General features: G+C 35.5%; 1 protein-coding gene across 1 annotated transcript; it reads right to left on the minus strand.

The window, feature by feature from the left end:
- Positions 1-1834: 1834 nt before the first annotated feature.
- LOC132796540 (probable peptidoglycan muropeptide transporter SLC46) lies at positions 1835-14075 on the minus strand. Its single transcript, XM_060807743.1, has 5 exons — positions 13731-14075; positions 4598-4958; positions 4131-4532; positions 2516-3256; positions 1835-2453 (listed from the first exon to the last, which is right to left on the minus strand). Exons 2-5 carry the CDS (start codon positions 4948-4950, stop codon positions 2132-2134), a joined length of 1818 nt encoding a protein of 605 aa, XP_060663726.1. The 5' UTR covers positions 4951-4958; positions 13731-14075; the 3' UTR covers positions 1835-2131.
- Positions 14076-20785: the final 6710 nt, after the last annotated feature.

Genomic DNA, 20785 nt, shown 5'->3' on the forward strand with positions numbered 1-20785 from the left:
AGATGTTGCTAACATTCGCCATCGTTGTTGTTGTTGTTGTTGTTGCCGTTGCAATTTGCTCCGATCCGATCGAGTGGGCGCCACAGCAAACTTTTGGGTGTGGGCGTGGCCAGGTGGGCGTACGTACGTACCCAACTGCGCAGTCAATATCGAAAAAGTAATTAAAGGCAGCGAGCGACGTTCGGCAATGTTTTCTTTTTTCTTTTATCGTCGCTTGTTTTTTTTTTGTTTCTGCTTTTTTGGCAGCCTGAGAGGGAAGTCGCAGCGAAAACGTTGCGAGTACCACGCCTACTAACCGCCCCTCGTGCCTCCACCACTGCAAAACCTTTCGTCCACCAAAAACCTGTCAAGTGCAGTACGTGCCACATGCGGTCGCCAAATGGCAACAGCGAGCGCCAAGCATTGCAATTATGCCAACGCAACGAACTCTAGATGCTCTGTCGATGCCATCGATTGCAGCTTTACTATCGATAGTGATTAGCGGGATGAGCAATACTTGTGAAACTACTATTGAAGAGGTGATGTTGATATGTCATCGATTAACATTTGACAAACGTCTAAACAAATGGTGAAACAAATTTACAGATTCATTTGGTATCGATAACAACTGGATTGTGCATTAAGACCAAAAGTTATAATCCTAAAAAAGTGAATATAAAAAAAGTGATATGATGCCACTATCAACTTTTCTATATTATCGATAACCGATTAATTGTAAATAGAGCTGTAACTATAAGTTATCTCAGCGCCAAACTGATATTCATAGACTAGTGTATGAATAACTTTTGTAATTTATGATTTTCCATTGAATTAAATATGTTTTATTGTTATCGATAACCATTGGTTTGTCATTTTTGACAAAAAGTTAAGTTCCCTCGATTTCCAGCTGCTTAATGAAAGTCAAGCTTATGTAATTCACGTAGCACTATCAAAGTTGTCATATTTACTTGTTATCGATAACCTGTCGATTGGCGATAAGAAAAAATGTAATTATCTAGTTGCTGCTTAATAATTGTGAAACTGATGAAAGTGAAATTAAAATTAACCATATTCATTGGTAATCGACATCGATGATTATCGATACTGAGTAAAGATAAAATGGAAAGTTATTTCGTTCCTTATTACTTAGTATTTGTGTATCTAAGCTATACTTCTATTATTTTGACAAGCTCATAATCGATTACCAGTAAAGTATCAATAACACTGAAAATTTGTCTTGTTTACTTGTTATCGATAATCATTCGATTAATTGGAGGTTATCTTGCTGCCGTATTACTTAGTTGATCAAATACATATGTTATCGATATCCAGTTGATTATCGATAACAACGAACGTAGAACTCTGCTCAACTTTATTGCACTTCTGGCTGTTCAGAGGACGAGTTCAAGTTCTGAAACTGCTGTCAAAGTTCAGGCGATAGCTGATAAGCCTCAAGCGCCAGGGTCAAAAAGGAAAACGGCACGCATCCGTTTTGTGCAACGCAAACGACAATTATCAGCGACATGAGCAAACCAATTGTGCGGCCGTTGTCCACATTCCTGCGTGCAGGAAGTGTGCGATAGGCCAGCCGAGTAGCACAGGATAGGATAGGACAGGACAGCAGAGGACTGGACAGGATAGGACATGATAGGACAGGACTGTGCAAGTCGGACTGGGTTATTTGTGTGTGTAATTGCCGCTACGCTGGGGCCACAAAAACTGATTACAGTGTTCAATAGTCAAATGGTTGGTCAATGCGCCGTCCGGCACATCCTGCCATGACCGCCATGCCTCCGCCTCCGCCTCAGCCTCAGCCTCTGCCTCTGCCTCCCAAAAGGTCAAACACCGATTGTGGACGTTATTAAATTTATTCAATACTTTTACAGCCTTAAAGCTAATAAAAAAAAAAATCAAAAAAAATAATAGACAAAAGCACTTGACCATCGAAATCCAACTGCTTTTTCTTTGTGTGGAACTTAGGACTAAACAATTTACAGATCGTACGATACTTAGGTACATATAATACGTGACCCGGGGCGGGGGCGGGGGGACAAACTACTACAAAGCGATGTAGAGAAGTATTTTGCAGTAACATAAGTAGGTACAGAATAATTATATAACAGACGGGGCGGGGTGAGGGCGGTGCATAATCCTAAGCATCCTTTGCCTTGGCCTCCAGCGTGTCCTGCACGAAACCACGATTCTCAATGCCATTTTGCCGCGTTGCCGTCGTCGTCGTCGTCGTCGCCGCTGCTGTTGTTGTTGTTGGTGGTGGTGGTGGTGGTGGTTCCGCATGCTCCAAGGACTCGTGTATCACATTTGCAATGATGCCATTTAGCTGACCCTTCGCCTCGCTGGCCAGCGCCAAAGCCTCGACGGCATTAATGCTGCCATTGGTCTCCCGGAACGAACCCTGCTCCGTATCAGGACGCGCCTGCTTGCGACGCTGCTTCACCTGGAAGCGGTACATCCAGCTGCAAAATGAAAGAGTTGGTTGCTTAATCTCATACAAAGTGAAACAACATTTGCTACTCACAGAAAGATGCCCACGGAGAACATGGTGAGTCCGCCACCGAGCAGGAAGAACGCACCCGGAAGGACCTTCAATGTGGCCGCATATAACGTCGTATACATGGGTGCAAAGACCATGGGCATGAGAGCTTCGGCGACGCCGAACAGCGAGTTCACCTTGCCCAGCTCGTCCTTGGACACCAGCTTGGTGGCAATCGAACGCATCGCAATGAACGCGGTGCCATTGAAGATTTCGACCAAACCTCCCAAATACATGTGCCATGGGAGCGTAGCGAACGCGTACACAAAGGACGACAGGATCTTCGAGGTGCTCGATAACACGCCAACCAAAGCATCGTCGATTTCCAGTTTGTGCGACAGAATGCCCACACAGAAGATGACACCAATGAGACCCGTGAACATCGCGTAGGTGGAGAAGAAGCTGAACTCCACCTCTGACCAGTTGAAGCGGAAGCGAGTGAAGAGATATGTGACCGCCATCTCACCGTGCAGCGGTCCAATGATCACCATCACTACGATCATCAGGAGGATAACGCGTTGGCGCCTCTGATTCTCGCCCTTCTTGAATGCCACTCGGAACGTCTGCACCACGTGCTCCTTGTCGAAGAAATCGGCCAGTAGGCTTTTTTGGGGCGCCGTCTTCTCGGGTCTCGCGACGGGTTCCTCGAGGAAGAAGAAGCCATAGACGAAGGCGAGCACGTAGAAAGCAGCCGAAATCGAGAAGACGCCGTAAAAGCCAATTTGTCTGTAAATTAAATTGAGCATTGAAATGAATTAATCAGAGCTTATAAGAGTTTGAGAAGAGTTTTCAATTTAGGATTTGCATTCTTATTTACATAATGAAAACATATTGGGAAAATTCGATTGCGTTTACAAATAATTGTATTGGATGTAATAAGAATTTGAAAGTATTTGAATAGAGATTATTATAACGATTAGAGGAATGGAGATGTAACTCTTCGAATAGAGATTATTATAGGATTATCGAAATAATTCAGTTAAGTGATACTCTAGTTGCAAAGGTTTAAATATGGGATTAGAAAAAGAAATTAAAGGATGTTTATTAGAGAATAAAGAAGTTTTAAATTAAGCGTTTAGATATGGATTAAAATAGATGTTAAAAGAGTTTGCTAAAAGAAATGTTTAGAAGTTTTTCTAGATTGAGAATTAGAAGATATCCATAATAATGGAAAGATTTTGAGAAGAGAGATTTTGTTAAGATCTTAAAAGTATTCAATTAGATATCATTTCTGATTCAAATGATACAACTCAACGTTAAAAGAGTTAAAAATTTAATTCAATTTTGAAAGAACTTCATTTGGTTAAGAAAGAAAGCAAAAATGAATAGAATATAAGAACTGTATGTATTAAACAAACTTAATTAAAAAAAAGAAGATTTTTATTAAAGGTTTTAGTAATTAAAAGTTAAGGATCGGAAGAAATTGGGTAGCGACAAGAAGAGTGCAATTTAAAAAAAAAATACGACTTTGTTTAAGAACCAGTCAATAAGAATAAAGTTAATCAGAAGGCAAATCATGAAAAGAACAATTTGAATACATAAAGATGAAGACAAATGATAGATTACTAGAATTCGATTACTATAGCAAAGATCAACCTACTTGAGCAGGACTCCGCTGAATGCCATGCCAATGGGCACACCCACCGAGAAGCAGACATTGAGGATGCCGATGCGCAGAGTGCGCTCCTCCTCGGTGGTGATGTCTGCAATGTAGCTGAAGACGCCCATCAGCATGGTGAACCAGCCGCCGCTGAGCGATGGAAAGATGGCCTCGGTCAAGGCGGCCGCCTCCATGGGCGCATTCTCAAAGTAGACGCAGAGCATGAGACCGACAACGCCAAGGAATTCGCCGACGACCGGAATGAGGATGCAGGGCTTGCGTCGCCGGTGGCGATCACTCCACGAGCCCCAGAAGAGGATCAGCAGGCAGGGGAACAGCGATTGAATGACAGTCTTCCACGCAGCCATTCGAGCCACCATCTGTTGCACTGTCTCCTCCTCGCTATAAAAGTAAATAAATCATTATTGTTCATCATGACTTTCCAAGGAGTTTCAACTCTCACTTACAGAGTGTAGTTGGCCGTTTGGCGACGAGTGAGCGCATCACAGATCTCATCGCCATAGGCCATGTTCACGCGACACGCTTTCTCCAGGTTCAGATTCTGTGTGGCCAGATTCGAGAGCACACTGGGCATTATGTAGGCGGCCAGGATGGGCTCCACAGTGATGTTGTTGGCCACCAGACGCAGCTTCTCCCGCCAGGTGCGCGTCGTCGGAGGCGTCGCTGTCTTTGCACTGCTCGCCTCCGCCTTCTCGGCGGGGCTGCCCAGCTGCGCGGGGGCCAGGGTCGAGGCATGGTTAAGCGTGTATTTGTTGCTGTGCTTGGACAGGTCCATGCCGCCGCCGTCCTTGGGTGACATCTCGGAAGCTGTTGGTAGAATAGAAGAACATATTATTTAGCTTACAATTATAATAACAAAAAAGTAAATTTGTGTTGGTAAGCATAAGTTAAAAAGATAATAAATCAATCATTTAAGCCCTCAAGTCTACATAACATATTGCTTAATTGTAATAAAAAGCATCAAAAATTAATGAGTGCATCTTTTATATATTTTCATAATAAGCTTAGCACTTTGTTAAAATTACTTTATTACTAAAACGAAGAATTATACTTCAAAAAAGCAAACTAAATGAATATGACATTGAAACAAGAATAAAATAGACAATAACACTAAATTTCTGTTGTTGAAATTATTTCTAGCCCTCAAGCAATCATTATAGACATAAAATATTGTCCAAAAATAATATTTCCGAGTCGCACTAAGCAGCATAAATGATGCAATTCTTCTGGCAGCAAATAAAAGAAAAAGCATTGGATTTTTTATACAATTAAAAAATTTGATAAAAAGAATTGCATTTGGTTAAAGTAATTTCTACTTAATTGTATTCTGTGCTTAAACTACCAACATTTCACAAACTCAGAAAGAATTGAGAGCAATCAATTTGATCAAGTTCGGTGTTTGTCTTTGCTAAGGTTTGCTTTGGGTTCGTATATTCGCTAAGCTTTTAAGCATTTCATTTTATGCAAGGCAGACAAACTATTGTAATGCGCTTTCTCTACTATTTTGAACTAGTATCTTGTGATGACACGAATGATTTTTTTATGTGGACGGAAGTGCTGGACTTAAATTTTAGTTGGTTCGGATATAAAGCGCTTAGTATAAGAATTGATCTATTAAAACAAGTCGTAAATATACAAATGAATTTTTATTTTAAATTTTTCAATCTTAAACAAAATTAAAGGATTTCCAAGTTTTAGACTCGATTTAAAAAATATATGTTGAAGGTTCAATGTTGACAAGCTTTCAGGGTTTGAGCAGGTTTTGTTTATGTATTTCTTGGGCAATTCAAAACTATATAAACTATATTTTTCACTCAATAAGATCATCATAAATACTGTTTCATTATAAGCTCTTTGAATTGTATATCTTCAGAATCTTGAAATAAGTATGCAATATAAAATTGATTTATTGTCATGCCATATCTAACGAATAATCAATTCAAACAAAAACCAATTTCATATTTTGCCATTGAGATTCAAGATTCAAGGCGAATTCCGATGTAGTTTTGTTAGCTGAAACCTCTTAGATGACATTCCATAATTGATGTGCTTAGATTCCGCATACTACATATACATAGTATAAAATATAGCCGCACACCTAACGCTTAATCTGCATTCCATGGATCCATCATTGGATCCAGATTGAAATCAATCAATCAACCATTTGCGATCTCTAATTCCAACTAGCTGAGTGCGTGAATGCGAATGAATGGGTGTATGAGTGTATGAGTACTCGTATGAGTATTAATCATGGCATGGCCAAGCTTCAAGCTTCACTTGACGTCCTCTCCGTCCGTCCGCTCTTTGCCCTAGCACATGCCACGCCTCCCGTTCCGCCCCCCTCTGGACTGCGACAGTTTTGTTGTCATTCTATTTTTGTGCGCATCTCCCACTTATTCTGATTGGATTATTCGCTTTTGTGACAATCGCCAGCGAAAGTATTTCGCTTTGTATTCCGTTTCGGGGCTTCGGCTTCGCGTTTCGCTTTTCGCTTTTGTTTTGTTTTGGCCTGCTCCTCCTCCCCATCCTCATCCTCATCTCCATCCCCATCCCCATCCTCTTCCTCCTCATCCTCCTCTATAAGCGGAACTCGAGTGTCAATCAAGCGCAACGACGACGACGACGACGACGTCGACGCCAGCAGCGCACAACGCTGACGTTGACGTTGACGTTAACGCTGACAGTGTAGGCGGCTGCTGTGCAACGCTTATCATTATCAATTATCATTGTCATTTACTCTCTGTGCTGTCAGGGCATTACTTCATTGTACTACTTCGCCATACTCTCGATCAACCTTTGCGAAGCACAGTGGGATCAACACACAGCAAAGGTAGTACAAAATATATATCAAGAATTCAAATTAATAAATTATTAACTCAAAATAGTTATTAAAATAAGTACTATATAAAATAACGAAACAGCATTAAGTTGTTAAATTCCATTCCTATCCGATTTCAAGATTTACAAAATATATAAAAACAGCGTAGAAGGCTTTTACAAAATTCTAGTATCAATCTTTAAAATATTATTATAATTACGATTCGGTAACGAATAATTATTTCATAAATATTATCAAACAAATAAATAAACGTAGCTGAATAACATTAATATAAATTACAAGAAATGGTTTAATCCGCTAATCGTGTAAAATAAAAACAAACAAACGGAATTTTCACACTTGCGCTAAGAAATCGGTTTCAAACTTTATTAAAAGTATTTATTTCGGATTTTTGAGTTCTGTATAGAAGTACGTTATATGAGTATAATATTTCCAGCATAATATAATAGCAATGACAAAACAATTAAAGAAAACAACCAAGAAGATATTCAGCGTAAAACATATTAATAAGTTCGCATAGAAATAAACTAAATACAATCCCATCACAGATAATACTTAATAGACTGAAACGACTGAAAGAACATTTTAAAATACTCCTCCATAGATCGCAATCATTTAAAGCAAATAAACATAAAAAATACATTATGAATTGAACATAAAAGTTGGAAAATTTATGATCCGTTTGGACTTTGATTTCTAAAGTATTATTTTTATGCAAAGTGAATGTTCGTTTAATGGGCTCCTCAATATGCTATTTATGAGGACATCAAAAATGTGCAGAGCCCACTGTGGCACAGCAGCTGTTTCTCGATACTTAATGAACCTTGTTTACGTTGCTTGCTTTTGCTATATTCTTTATAAGTATTTTTTTTTTTTCGTTTTCATTTTCGTTTTTGTTTGTCACCTGACAGAAGAACATCTCGTAGAACACAACACGAGGCATTTTCATCGAATTACGGCAATTGGAAAATATAATTACATTTGTGTCCATGTTTGGTTAGGAACTCAATACGTATTCCTATCTTTATGGAATTTCCCGACGAGTGTTCTTTTTTGTTTACCAACGGCAGTCTTTTGTTTGTCGATTTTTATTATCATTGTTATTGCAGTTTAACATACATACAATATAATAGTATATTAGGTGATTATTAGCGAAACCCCCCGAAGAATTTTAACTAACGTCAAAGGTTTTGTGTTTTATCTGTTTGTGAAGTAATTTGAAAATATTTCGCTTGGTTGCGAAAGACTTTAGACTCGGATGATTACCGATTCGGCATCAAGCGCAGCTACAAAGATCATTTGAAGAGCATTTCAAATGGGGTCAGCAAAAACAAGTTTTGGTCACAGTCAAATTCGATTCCGTAATATTATATATGACCAACAATTTTCGCAGAACAAGTTGTAGATACTAATAAAAAAGAAATACCAAGCTAGTATATAGTATATAGTATATTTTAAAGCCCAACTCTGAATAGTTGATAGTTGATCTATATTTATCAAGCGGGGGAAATACAAAATAGTTTATTTAATCGGCCTATCTCAACAATCTGATAATTACATCTATTAAATTTCAATAGTTGAAAAATTAGATAGAACTCGCGTCTACTATTGTAATGCACACAATTTCCAGGAATGATAATGCCGCACTTTGACAGCCGGCAAACTGAGTTTGAGTTCTTATACAATGCATTATATGTTACATTGTAGTTTTGCTTTTGCTATTTTTAGATTCACAATTCAAACTCAAATGAAAGTGGTGATAATATGAGGATGAGTAATACCGACATTTTCGACTAATTGGATATACAAATGCTTATAACATATATCTAATTTGTGAAAGTCCAAAATGCGAGTATATTGTATTTTATTTGTTGATATTATATTTCTCAAGTGTGGTCATAAATCTGATTGTAAGTGAACAACACACATTTTCGAGACTTTAGAGACTAACTCATTTTTCTTTTCTTCTTTTTTTGTTGTTATTATTTTTTTTTTTGCTGTGTGTTTTTGTTTTGTAGCAAGCATTAAAAGTGACAGAAATTAAGCAAAGCTAATTGACCTTGACAGTCATACACACTCACAGTCATACACACTCACACTCACACACACACTCACACACACACCTATTGAACGACCCATAAAGTGCATCGCTGGCGGCTTTAATCTTCAACTTCCGTCAACGCCACTGACGTCGACTTCGACGTCGCAGTCGCCGTCGCTGTCGACGTCGCTGCCTCTGCCGCCCAAAAGACAGCTCAGTTGAAGCTTGAGTTAATTATAGCGTCTATCTATTTGGACACACACACACACACACGCACACAGTTGTAGTTGTCGTATAATGTATATCGTATATGATAAAGTTCATTATCATGCTTTGTTAGGTTCTTAAATACTCTGGCAAGTATTTCGCTCGTTTTTCCTCTGCTCGCAAATAGCTTGTTTTAATTGCCTTTAATTGCAGCTGAATTTTTCAATTCGCCAAATATTTTTCGCCAGTGATTTGCATTTGAATTAAGTAATATGTTGAAGCCCCAATATACAAATCTTATCAGATTGATACCAACAAAAGCATAAACATAAACAAGACTAAACCTGTTCTTAGTTGTCGCCAAAATTTGAGAAACTTCTTATGCAAACTAATGATGACAATAACTTAATAATTAAACTACGTTTTTAAACATCCAAATTAATTAGTAGTATTTTTGGTTTATATTTAGAGTTTATAAAATTATTTCCTATCACAATAAACAACTTTAATAGCGTGCATAAATTATAATGGTTTAGAACTCACTAAATTGTCATTTGATTGTTGTCTTTTTATACCCTATAACCATCGAAAAGAAGTCTGATATATTTTGTACTCTATGGTGTATTTTAAGATACTCACTACAAATTGAATATACCATATATATGTATATAGACTTCGGTATATTTTGTACTCTATAGAATATTTTGAAAGTAATAGTATATCAATATACCAAATAGAGCATTCAGTATATTTAAATATTTTGGTATATAATAGTGTACTTTAAATTGAATAGTATATTAATATACCAAATATAGTTTTTGGTATATTTTTAAATTGTTTGGCATTTCGATTCGGTATATTTTAAAGTAATAGTATATCAATATACCAAATATAGCATTCAGTATATTTTAGTATTTTGGTATATAATAGTGCAATTTACAAAGAATAGTTTTCGGTATATCTCAGTATCTTTTGGCATTTTAATTTGGTATATTTCAATAAAACTGAACTGCTTTCCTCTTATTAAAAATGGGTAGCGTGTATCTCGCAGTCGAGCACACTCAACTGTAGCCTTCTTAGCGTGTTATATAACATATATATAAATTGTATAGCAAAACTAAAACAACTTATGGTTAAAAAACATGAATTACAATATCGCGAACTAGTTGAAACTCGAAAACAATGCGTTCCACTTTTCTGTTCTGTTGTTCTGACTCTTTCATGGTCATAGAGAGTTATTCGCAATGAATTCGGTAGTGCGATAAGCAATTAATTAGCATTCAGCGGCCAACTGTGCAGCTGCTTTTACTATTTATTATAGTAATGCTATCAATGTCACCCAAACTGAAAATAAAAATAAAAAAAAAAAAAAAGAAACGTGCGTTGAACCCAGTAGAAAAAACGTAAACATTTTCATTGAGGTCATTTGCTTCATTACAGCGACTGTGGCACGTCGACGATGCACTCTTTTGGACTTGGGTTTAGGTTTTAGTTTTTTGATTTTGATTTTGATTTGGTGTCTCTACCAGGAAGCGTCGTGATCCAGCATATTAACTAACTACCGGACAGAAGACAGACGGACAGACGGACAGACGGAGACATACAAATGTGTCAATTGAGTAATAGAAATTGATATTGATTTATTTATAGCTCTTGCCAAGTTCAATGAATTGCAGCAGTGATTTTCTTCACTATGCATAACAATTGATTTACTAAGAATTGTAATTCATTTATATATATTTCGAGATAATCGAACATGTTCATCTTGCATAAAGCTGATTACATCGGATGTACTTTAAAGTGTATTTTATATGATCACGATGTGACAAAGAAACAGCTGCTAATATATTCTCAGCATAGTTAACAGATATGTCTTTAAACTTATGATAGAACTTAGACAATGCTTCTATTCCGTTATAAATTGAAGAAATTTCAATACAATTAGTTGTAAAAAAAAATGAGGGAAACAACGATAAAACGTGGAATTGAATATTCTCAGCATGGTTAAGAAATATGTCTTTAATCTTAAGGTGAAGCTCTCTGCATAAGCTTCATTACTAGATGTGCTCTTATCGTTTTAGCTCAATGTTATCTAATAAAAGAGAAGAAAGAATCATATCGAATGTCTTTAATCTTAAGTTAGAACTTCCTTACATTCCTTTGTAGCTTTCTTCTGAAACATTTTGTTATTATAGATATAACAAAAATAAGGTAATTATCGTTTTAGCTCAGGGCTATCTAATTACTTAATACATTTAATTGTTGGCAAAAAAAAAAGAAAATAAATATCGAAGAAAATCGTGTAATCATCATTAGGAAGTAACTCCAATAATTGTCGCATGCTGATGTTTCCGGGAATCTGAGTGTAACACAAAATAATAATGGACAAAACTAACCATCGAACTGATAAACAACAAAATTACAAATGACAATTAGCTTATTAGATGATCACAACGATGATGATGATAATGATGATGATGATGATGATGATGATGTGTTGGAGGCTCTGCTGTGAAAACAAGCGTAGCCAGTTAATACAACAAATTCAATTTGCGGGAAATTCGCTGGAAATTTGCCGGGTTCTCTCTAATCATATTTTTACCCATTTCCGGCTGCTGACAAAACTTTTCACACACCTCCACACACACACACACACACGTACACACACACATACAAGCAGACCTCGCACACACGACGTCGCTCCGAATTGTCCATTAAGTTATTGATTGCATGTCTATCTGCGAGATACAGATACATCGCAACGATACCCAGATACAAATATTGTGGGCAGATGATGATGATGGAGGAGGAAGCTGACGACGTGCGACAAAACATACGAAATTAAACAGTGCTTTAGTTCAGATCTAAATTGAAAATAATTAAATACAATTAGTTGCAAAAAGCGAATAGAAAAAAAACGAAGCAGATAAAACGTTACTCTACGTTTTATTTATGCGCAATTCAATGATATCAAATGAAGAGCTAAAAATAGTTGTGCACACTCGCACACACACACACACACACTGTTACGCATGGGATTGAAGTGAGTGTTCCGAGTGCTTTTTTGAATAGACAACGCTTAATTTATGGGGCTTAAACAGTCGCAATTTGCGGTAGTTCCGACAGGCGACGTGTGCGACTGCGTAAACAAAACAAAATACAAAAAAACAAAAAAAAAACAAAACAAAGCAAAGCAGAGCGAAAGAGCGCTTTGAAGAATTATCCACTAATTTGGCAATCAAAACAGAGAAGCAACACAGCACACACAACAACAACTACAAAAAAAATCCCCGAAAACGCTTAAAAAATTTGAATTGAATCAACACACACACACACACACACGAACACTAACACAAGTGTATTTTGCAAATTAGCAAAACAAGAAAAACGAAATACTTTAAAAAAGTTTCCTATGCAATTAATTAAACTTGAAGGAGAAACAACAAAAAAAAAAAACGAACGAAATTATAAATTAAAAAAGATTTGGGTCTATGTAAATAAATAACAAAAATAGCAGCACAAAGCTATAAATAAAATATGGCAAAGAAATAAAAACAAAAATATGAATTCGAACAGTTTAAAAAATGTTATATTTCCTATGCAAATAATTAAAATTGAAAATGACATGAAATGAAAAAAAAATGAAACCGTAAATTAAAAAAGACTTGTGTTTGTGTTAATAAATAATAAAAAGAGCAATACAAAAATAAAAAACAATTACTGCAAATATATAAAATGAATAAAAATTCGAATTCATGCAGAATAAAAAAATGTTGTGTTGCCTATGAAAGTAATTAAAATTAAAGAAGACAAAAAATAAAAAGAGAGAAAAAAATCAAATTATAAATTAAAGAAACTTTTGTTTATGTAAAACAATAATAAAAATATTAGGCCTAAAATAAAAATAAAATATGGCAAACAAATAAATGATTATAAATACGAATTCAAAATAAAATAAAAAAGTTATGTTTATGCAATTATTCGCCTTGGAGGGAAAACAACAAAAAAAAACTGAAATTGTTAATGTGTTTATGTAAATAAATACTAAAAATAGTAATGCAGCAATATAAATATAAAATGCCAAGGAAATCAAAAAAGAAGAATATGAATTCGAGCAGAGTAAAAAATATGTTATGAACGTGGACAATTTGTAGTAAGTAATTTTGTTGATGCCGCTGGCACGCAACAGCAACAGCAACAACAAGAACAACAACAGTCGCAGAGAGCAACAATAACTAAGTATATGGTAAAATGTGTATTGTCAAACAAACTCACACACACAGGGGAGAAGGAGAGAGAGAGATAGAGAGAAGGAGGGATAGAAAAAGAGAGGAATGCATAAACGAGCGCAAACAAATTTCACGACAAACGCGAATTTGATTTAATTTACATGTCTTTAATGAAATTAGTAGTAAAAGCACACACACACACAGAGACACAGTCAGACACACACATATACACACATAGCATATAAAACTAAGGGTTAACTCACTTTAGATAGCTATCTATTAGCAAGTATCTTTGATATCCTAGATACTTTCTCGTCAGCCAGATTGTTTTCTTTCTTTCTTATCGGGAATTTTTTGATTGCACGACGATCTCGATCTCGATCTCGAACTCGGATTTGTTTATTTTCTCTTTTTGTTTTGAGTCGCGGTTGAGTATTCTGCGTGAAATTCTACAACAATAACAACATGTCGCACCGTTGTTGTAACTTTATTGTTTATTGTTCTCTCGTCGTTGCTTTTGTTGTTGATTGAATCGAGGCTTAGTTAACGAGCTTTGCCATGTACCTAAACCAGCGACGTTGAGCTAAACTCAGCGACTAAAATTCGTATTGAATTTGATGAGTGCCGTCGACTCGACTCCGAGACTCGCGCCACACGGTAAACGCTGCTTGCGTCGCAGTCGCCGTCGCAGTCGCAGTCGCTGTCATAGTGCGGGCGGCAAAGCGACGACGATCGCTGCCCAGATCCAAGCTCCAAGCAACTGCGACGCCAACTGCGACGGCAACGCGTGTGATAAGCAACTGAGTGTTGTTGCCGCTGTCTCTGCCTCTGCCTCGAACGCTGTTGCTGTTGCTGCGTGTCGCAAGTGCCAAAAAAATGTGAAAAAAATAAAGAAATATTATTAATATACTTGTATAAATAAATGATATACGAACGTAAGCCATACGTAAATACATCCATCTTACGACCGCATTGAGCAACGAGTCAGTGTCCACTTAAATTTCTCTGGCTCTATTGCGAAAAGATACACAAATATTCAGACACAATTCAGCAGACAGAAGCGAAGCTCTAGCCGAGCATGCTCGACTCCACACACACCCTGTATACAGTTACTATATATATATATACATATATGTAAGTGTGTCATTGTAAGTCACTCTGTGTCTGTGATTATCGATCGTCGTAGTTCGTTGTCTCTGCGACAAAAGTAAATCAACAAATGCATTATTATTATTATTGTGGCTGTGCATCGCAAATGCATTCGCTACATTTCAGTTCAGTTCAGTTCATAAATAAAAAGAGAAATATGCATTTACTTTTTGTATATTTTTAAATAACTTTTCACAGTTATTATTACTTCGTACTATAATTACGTTGTCATTTTAAATAATCATTTCGTTTTATTTCAAAATTCATTTCATATTTAGCTACTGTTCTCACATTAAGAAACTTTTGTATTTGCTAGATTATTATTATTTACTCTATTATTATTATTGTTTATTAAATTAAATTCATATTTAGTTACGGAACATTACATTTACCATACAAATACATTTTAGTGAATGTTTAGTTTTTATAATTTTATAATTTTTTTTTTTTTTTGTTAATATTGCTATGAAATTAATGTAATTTGAAGTTACTGTATACCTTAAAAATATTTACTATAGCCAAGCAAATTTAATTTAGTTAAATTGCCCAGTTTTAACTCAATTTAATATTTAGTTAATGTTTACTTCAAAATTCAAGTACTTTAAATTAATTTCGTTTAGTGAATTATATTGCTAGATTTTTTTCTATATGATTTTCTACACTCCTATTATTGTTCTTATTTGCTATTCAACTTTTGACAATGGAAATTTAAAATAGTTTAGTTTTTATTACCTCGACTTTTTTTTTAGTTCCATACAGTTTCTAATAAAAATAATAAAAGTTTTTGTTTTTATTGTTTTTAAACATTCCCATTATTTTTATTATATATACTATTTATCACTCTACAATAAGCATAAAGTCTCCAAAAACGTTTATTTTCAAATTCTAATAAAACTAATAATAGTTTTAGTTTTTTGTTTTCTTAAGTACTATACCAATTATTTTTATTATTAGTCTTTTCGACTCTGTGAAACTAGTTTTTTAATTCCACAGCGTAAAACTAATTTTGATTATTCTTTAATATGCTTCGATCCTTGCTTTTATTTGTTTTATATTTTCGTTTTCTATTTAAATAGATTAAAAATTAGTTTAGTTTCACTTAGTTGCATTTTTAATCTACTTAAGTGGAAAAAGATTTAATTGGCGTGTGCTCTTCAATTGTTTTCTTTCAAATTCTCACCCACATGTGAAATACAAATATTTTTCAATTAAACTGCTTTCTACGTCAATTCATTATTTTGAGATACTTTAAATATTAACACATTACTTGCTATATTATATTTTTGGACTATTAAACGCCTTTTTCTATTTCTTCTACGACTGATTGTATTCTATATGACTGCTTTTATTATTACAAGCAATTCTTCGACTATTATCACTTCTATTACAACATCAATTACTGATTACCTTTTGTTTTTATCTTTACTACAAACCGTTTACAGATAGAAATACAACAACTAAAACTGCTACTACTTCCACTTCTACAACTTCTACAACTTTTCACTTCAACATTTTTTAATTATTTTCAATCTTATCTATAACATTGTTTAAATATTTGAGCACAAGTTTCTTGTCTTTCCACAAATGTAAATAAAATTTGAATGGCTTTGTTTTAATATTGCTTTAAAGAAAACATTATTTGTTTCTCTTGTGTAATATTTAGTTTTTCCTTTTTTTATACTTTTCATTATTAACTAAAGTGTTTATTTATTTAAAAAGGTTAGATATAATTAATATGAACTGGCACTATTTATTTTATCATTTCCTTAACAAAAATAGGTACAGACATTAGTCCCAAAGATTTTGATTATTATTAACTAACTGCTGCTGAAAATTCCTTTTAATATATTTAACATAAGGAGGCTTTATCTTAGATCTGTGATATATACAGATAGATAAAAGATATGCAATATACAATATAATATATACTTAATATAAGGAGGCTTTATCTTAGATCTACGATATATATAGATAGATACATAAAATATATACTATAGACAATGTGCTTCTTTCTTATTCGGAAAGTATTGAACTTAAGTATTGTATTAGAAAAAGATCATTTATTAAGTACCTAAGAACAGGTGAAACTTTATTTACAAGCATCGATTAATATACCCGTTCAGCTGCATCCATTTGTTGCAGAGTATGAGATATAGACGTATTTGTGTGTGTGTGTGTGTGTTTATATGCAAACAATTGTGAATTGCGGGCTTTTGCTATTAATTGTGAACACGTCAATGCTGCTATTGAAGTTTCCAATCATTTTCGCCTTGTCACCTTTTGGATCTTTGCATTTGAACGACATCAACATCGTTAGCACTTTTCGGTTTAAAAGAAACAAGAGAAAAAACGGGTCTTAAGCTTGCTGGCTGGATAAGAGTCGGAGAGGAGGATAAGGGGAAAGTGTAATGCAATTTGAAGTGTAGTCGCATGATTTATCTTGTTATCGAGTGTTTGAGCCGTGTTTGCTAACTAGAACAAGCCCGAATCTCACACTAACACTCAAACGTATCGTTTAAGATAACATCAAAGTATTGATTAACAATTTACGCCTGCCCAGCCAGACGTTGTTTGGAAGATAAATAAAAAAAAGAAAAAGATAAAGGAGGGAGAGCGAGAGAGAGATACAGAGAGTGAGACATTCTGCTAATTAGCATAAATATTGATAATTTCATTAAATTTCAATTTGAACAAGGGACTCCCAGAATTGAACTGGAAATTCCCTCACGGATTCTTCTTTCAGTTATTGTTTTCAGAAGCCTGTGTGTGTGTGTGTGTGTGTGTGTGTGTGTGTGTTCTGATGCCCTTCAATAGGTCATAGACAGCTCTTTGCGCCTCGATAGCCAACCAAGTGGGCAACCAACTCAACCAACTAACAACTCGACTCTAACCAATTGTTGCCACTCGCATATAACAATCAACAGTTTTTATGTCTGGCCATAATTATCGCACTTGTTTATTGTTGTGCTTTGATGATGATGGTGGCTATGCGGCTATGCGGCTATGCACTGTTGCCACGCCCACCTGCCCTTGACTTACAAAGCCGCAATGCCGCAAAGACCACAGCTCAGTAGCTCATTGACTGATGCCGATGCAAACTGTCGTCGCTGAGCTGTAACGCTCAACGCCTTCTCCCGCCTCCTTTGCCACCGAAATTGACTCTGCTGCCCTGCTGTCCGTCTGTCCGTCCGTCTGTCCGTCCGTCTGTCTGTCCGCTTGCCCGACTGCCCTTTGTTGTTGCAGCTGCAGCGGCCAAACATGACAAGTATCAATAAAGAAAAAAATTACAAATAATCATAATACTTATTATAATTTACTTATCTATGTATTTGTGTACGTCGATTTGTGAATGTTTGCACACTCTGTGTCGTCTTTGTCAGTATTTGTGCAGCTATTAAACATTTGGTAATTTGATGCCACAACAAGAGAATGCAAGCTGCTCAGCTCAGCTGAATGCAGCAAGTGAGTTGCCTCGACTGCAAAGCACTTGCTATAAAAAGAATCGCTCTGTTGCAGTTATGGATTACTATAGAAAAGAAATAACAAATAAGAAATCGAATTTGGAGTGCGTTCGAATGTGATATACCTGCAAAACAGTGCGGTATTATTTTTAAAAATATACTAACATAAAATATAATTAAAATATACCGAAGATTGTATTTGGTATATCGGTGAAATTATACCATTGGATTACAAATATACCAGATTTTACACGTATATCGAATTAAAACCTCAAATATACTGAGGTATACCGACGACTTTATTTGGTATATAAGTGAAAATATACAATTGGGTTACAAATATACTTCATTGTACAAATATATCAAATTAAAAGCCTTAAAAATGCTAAAATATACCAAAGATTGAATTTGGTATAACGATGATCTACTCATTATGATCAAAATATACCATACAATTCCCAATATAACCAGATTGTCAACCAAAGCAATACAGCTTCGAATTTTTTTTCTTGTTGCATGTCATGCCAATAAATTATCATACTCTTCTATGTTTTTAAACATAAATTAATATTATTCTTAGAATTTGTAATATTTAAAAAGGGATTCATATAAATATGACCCAAAATACAGAAATTTGAAATTTAATTTAATGAAATATGCGCTGCATTTCTTTATTACGCTTTAGTTTCAATTCTGTAATTGTCATTTTCTGACTCGTTGCATGTCATGCCAGTAGATTATCACGCTCTTTTTTTTATAATATATTATTATTCCTTGAATTATCATATTTGAAGTTTTAATAGTTCAAAAGAAAGACATAAATATGATCCATAATATAGAAATTCTAAATGTAATTTAAATTCTTCTTTATTAAATCTCATTACATGCCATGCCAACAGTTGATCATGCTCTTCCATGGCGAGTATGCGGCTTGTTTGGTCGCTTGGAACGCGTTGCAGCCGCCGCTGCTGATTAATTTCCAATTGTAATTATGTTTGCAAGCAGTTAACAAAGGCACCAGCAGCAGCAGCAGCAGCACTTCAAGTCGCACCAGTCCGTCCCATCATTTGCTGCTTACGTCTGTTGCCCCGCTCCCCTCGGATTGGTGTTGGCATCTTCAAGTTTGATGCATACACGCTCAGCAGGCAGCCGTTTTGCGATCGCTTTGTTGTATTCAAATTCAAAGTGAACGAACGGCAATCAAGCGTCAGGCGAGCAGCCGAACAGTCAGTAGACGGACAGACAGACAGACAGACAGACAGACAGACAAGAGAGGCAACTTGGCTCAGCATAATCAGTGGAAACATTAGACCATCATCAGCAGCAGTTGTTGTTTGACAACTGTCAAGCAGCTCAATTCGTGGAATTGAACAGAGTTGAGGATGAGGAGGATGAGGTTGAGGATGGAGAGGGGAGTCTCTTATATAGAGTCACATGACTCTCGACATCGAACTGCTGCCAATAAATCAAATAGACCTGAGCAAACTTTCACTTGACACATTAAATATATCCGTACTTTAAATCGTAATCACATTCATTTCGATTTGATTTGTTTTTGCTTTTTCGTCTACTGCGAATTATCCAATTTGGGCAACTCTCCCGCAAAATTTGACACATTAAGCGAAGGTTTTTAATCTCATCTCAATTGACCAATTCAATTGATTAATTGAGTACGTTAATTGACATCATTTCATAGTTTCGCATAATTTATATTTAATGCTCATTAGCAAGAATTATCGAAGAAGGCAAACAGCAAAGCAAACAAAACTCGAAATGAGCTGCAGACGAAGCCAAAGATAAGTGTGCGTAGATCGTAAAAAACAATTTAAAGATTGAAGATCGTAGATTGGAGATTGGAGATGAAGCAGATGAGGCGGATGCAAGTGGCGATATCGCCAAATAGCCAAAGACTCAAATCGCATCGAATTAAATCGAATCGAGCAGGTGTCAAATGCTTTGCTCCGCAGCCAGCAATAATTATTAATAGGCAATTAACAAGCAGCAGCAATAGATATAACAAATTGCTGCTACTTTTGTCCAGTTCAATGCTGGCCAACAAGCTTGATTGTTGCTGCCGTTGTTGTTGTTGCCATTTTCTCACTCGTTATAAATCGCCACCCCAAAATTGACATGAAAAAATAGTAGGCCTAGTTAGATATAATTTGTGCCAACAGCCGATGATTCAATACCCTGTCAACTGTGAACTATGCGTCAATAGTTGTTGACTCTTCTTTAGTAAATTTTAGTAGCTGACAAACAGTCAGTCAGCCAGTCAGTAAGCCAGTCAGCCTGACTGGCAGATTTGACTATATAATTATTACATTACAGAATCAAAATTGTTTCTGTGAATGCCTCAAACATTTCGTGACAAAATTATATACCCACTAAGGGTATATATATACATACAACAATTTGCTATATTCCCCAAATGTAATTGTTCGACTTGCCAATACCCTGTAAAAACAATATAACGAGTCTGGCATTTGAGAATATCTCTTTGTTGCCAAAATTATTTTATATATTCAAAAATACTCAATCAAAGGTTATAATGTTAAATATAGCATAACATCTTTAGCGTCTGTAGTGTAACAAAATTATTTCGCTATTTTATGTTAAACAACTTTATCGAAAGATCGATTAAATATTAAGCCTCACTGTAAAAGAAAAAGCCAACGTAAGAACATAAAATTTTTAAATGTATTTCTATC

The sequence above is a fragment of the Drosophila nasuta genome, chromosome X (genome assembly GCF_023558535.2).
Source record: "Drosophila nasuta strain 15112-1781.00 chromosome X, ASM2355853v1, whole genome shotgun sequence".
Taxonomy (NCBI): domain Eukaryota; kingdom Metazoa; phylum Arthropoda; class Insecta; order Diptera; family Drosophilidae; genus Drosophila; species Drosophila nasuta.

What these genes read in the sequence shown, in the direction of transcription:
- LOC132796540 (XM_060807743.1), bottom strand. Translation starts at nt 4,950, where the DNA reads ATGTCACCCAAGGACGGCGGCGGCATGGACCTGTCCAAGCACAGCAAC. An exon ending in TTCAGCGGAGTCCTGCTCAA is followed by an intron (nt 3,257 to 4,130) that starts GTAGGTTGATCT and finishes TTTAATTTACAG; the next exon opens with ACAAATTGGCTTTTACGGCG. An exon ending in TTCTCCGTGGGCATCTTTCT is followed by an intron (nt 2,454 to 2,515) that starts GTGAGTAGCAAA and finishes TTCATTTTGCAG; the next exon opens with CTGGATGTACCGCTTCCAGG.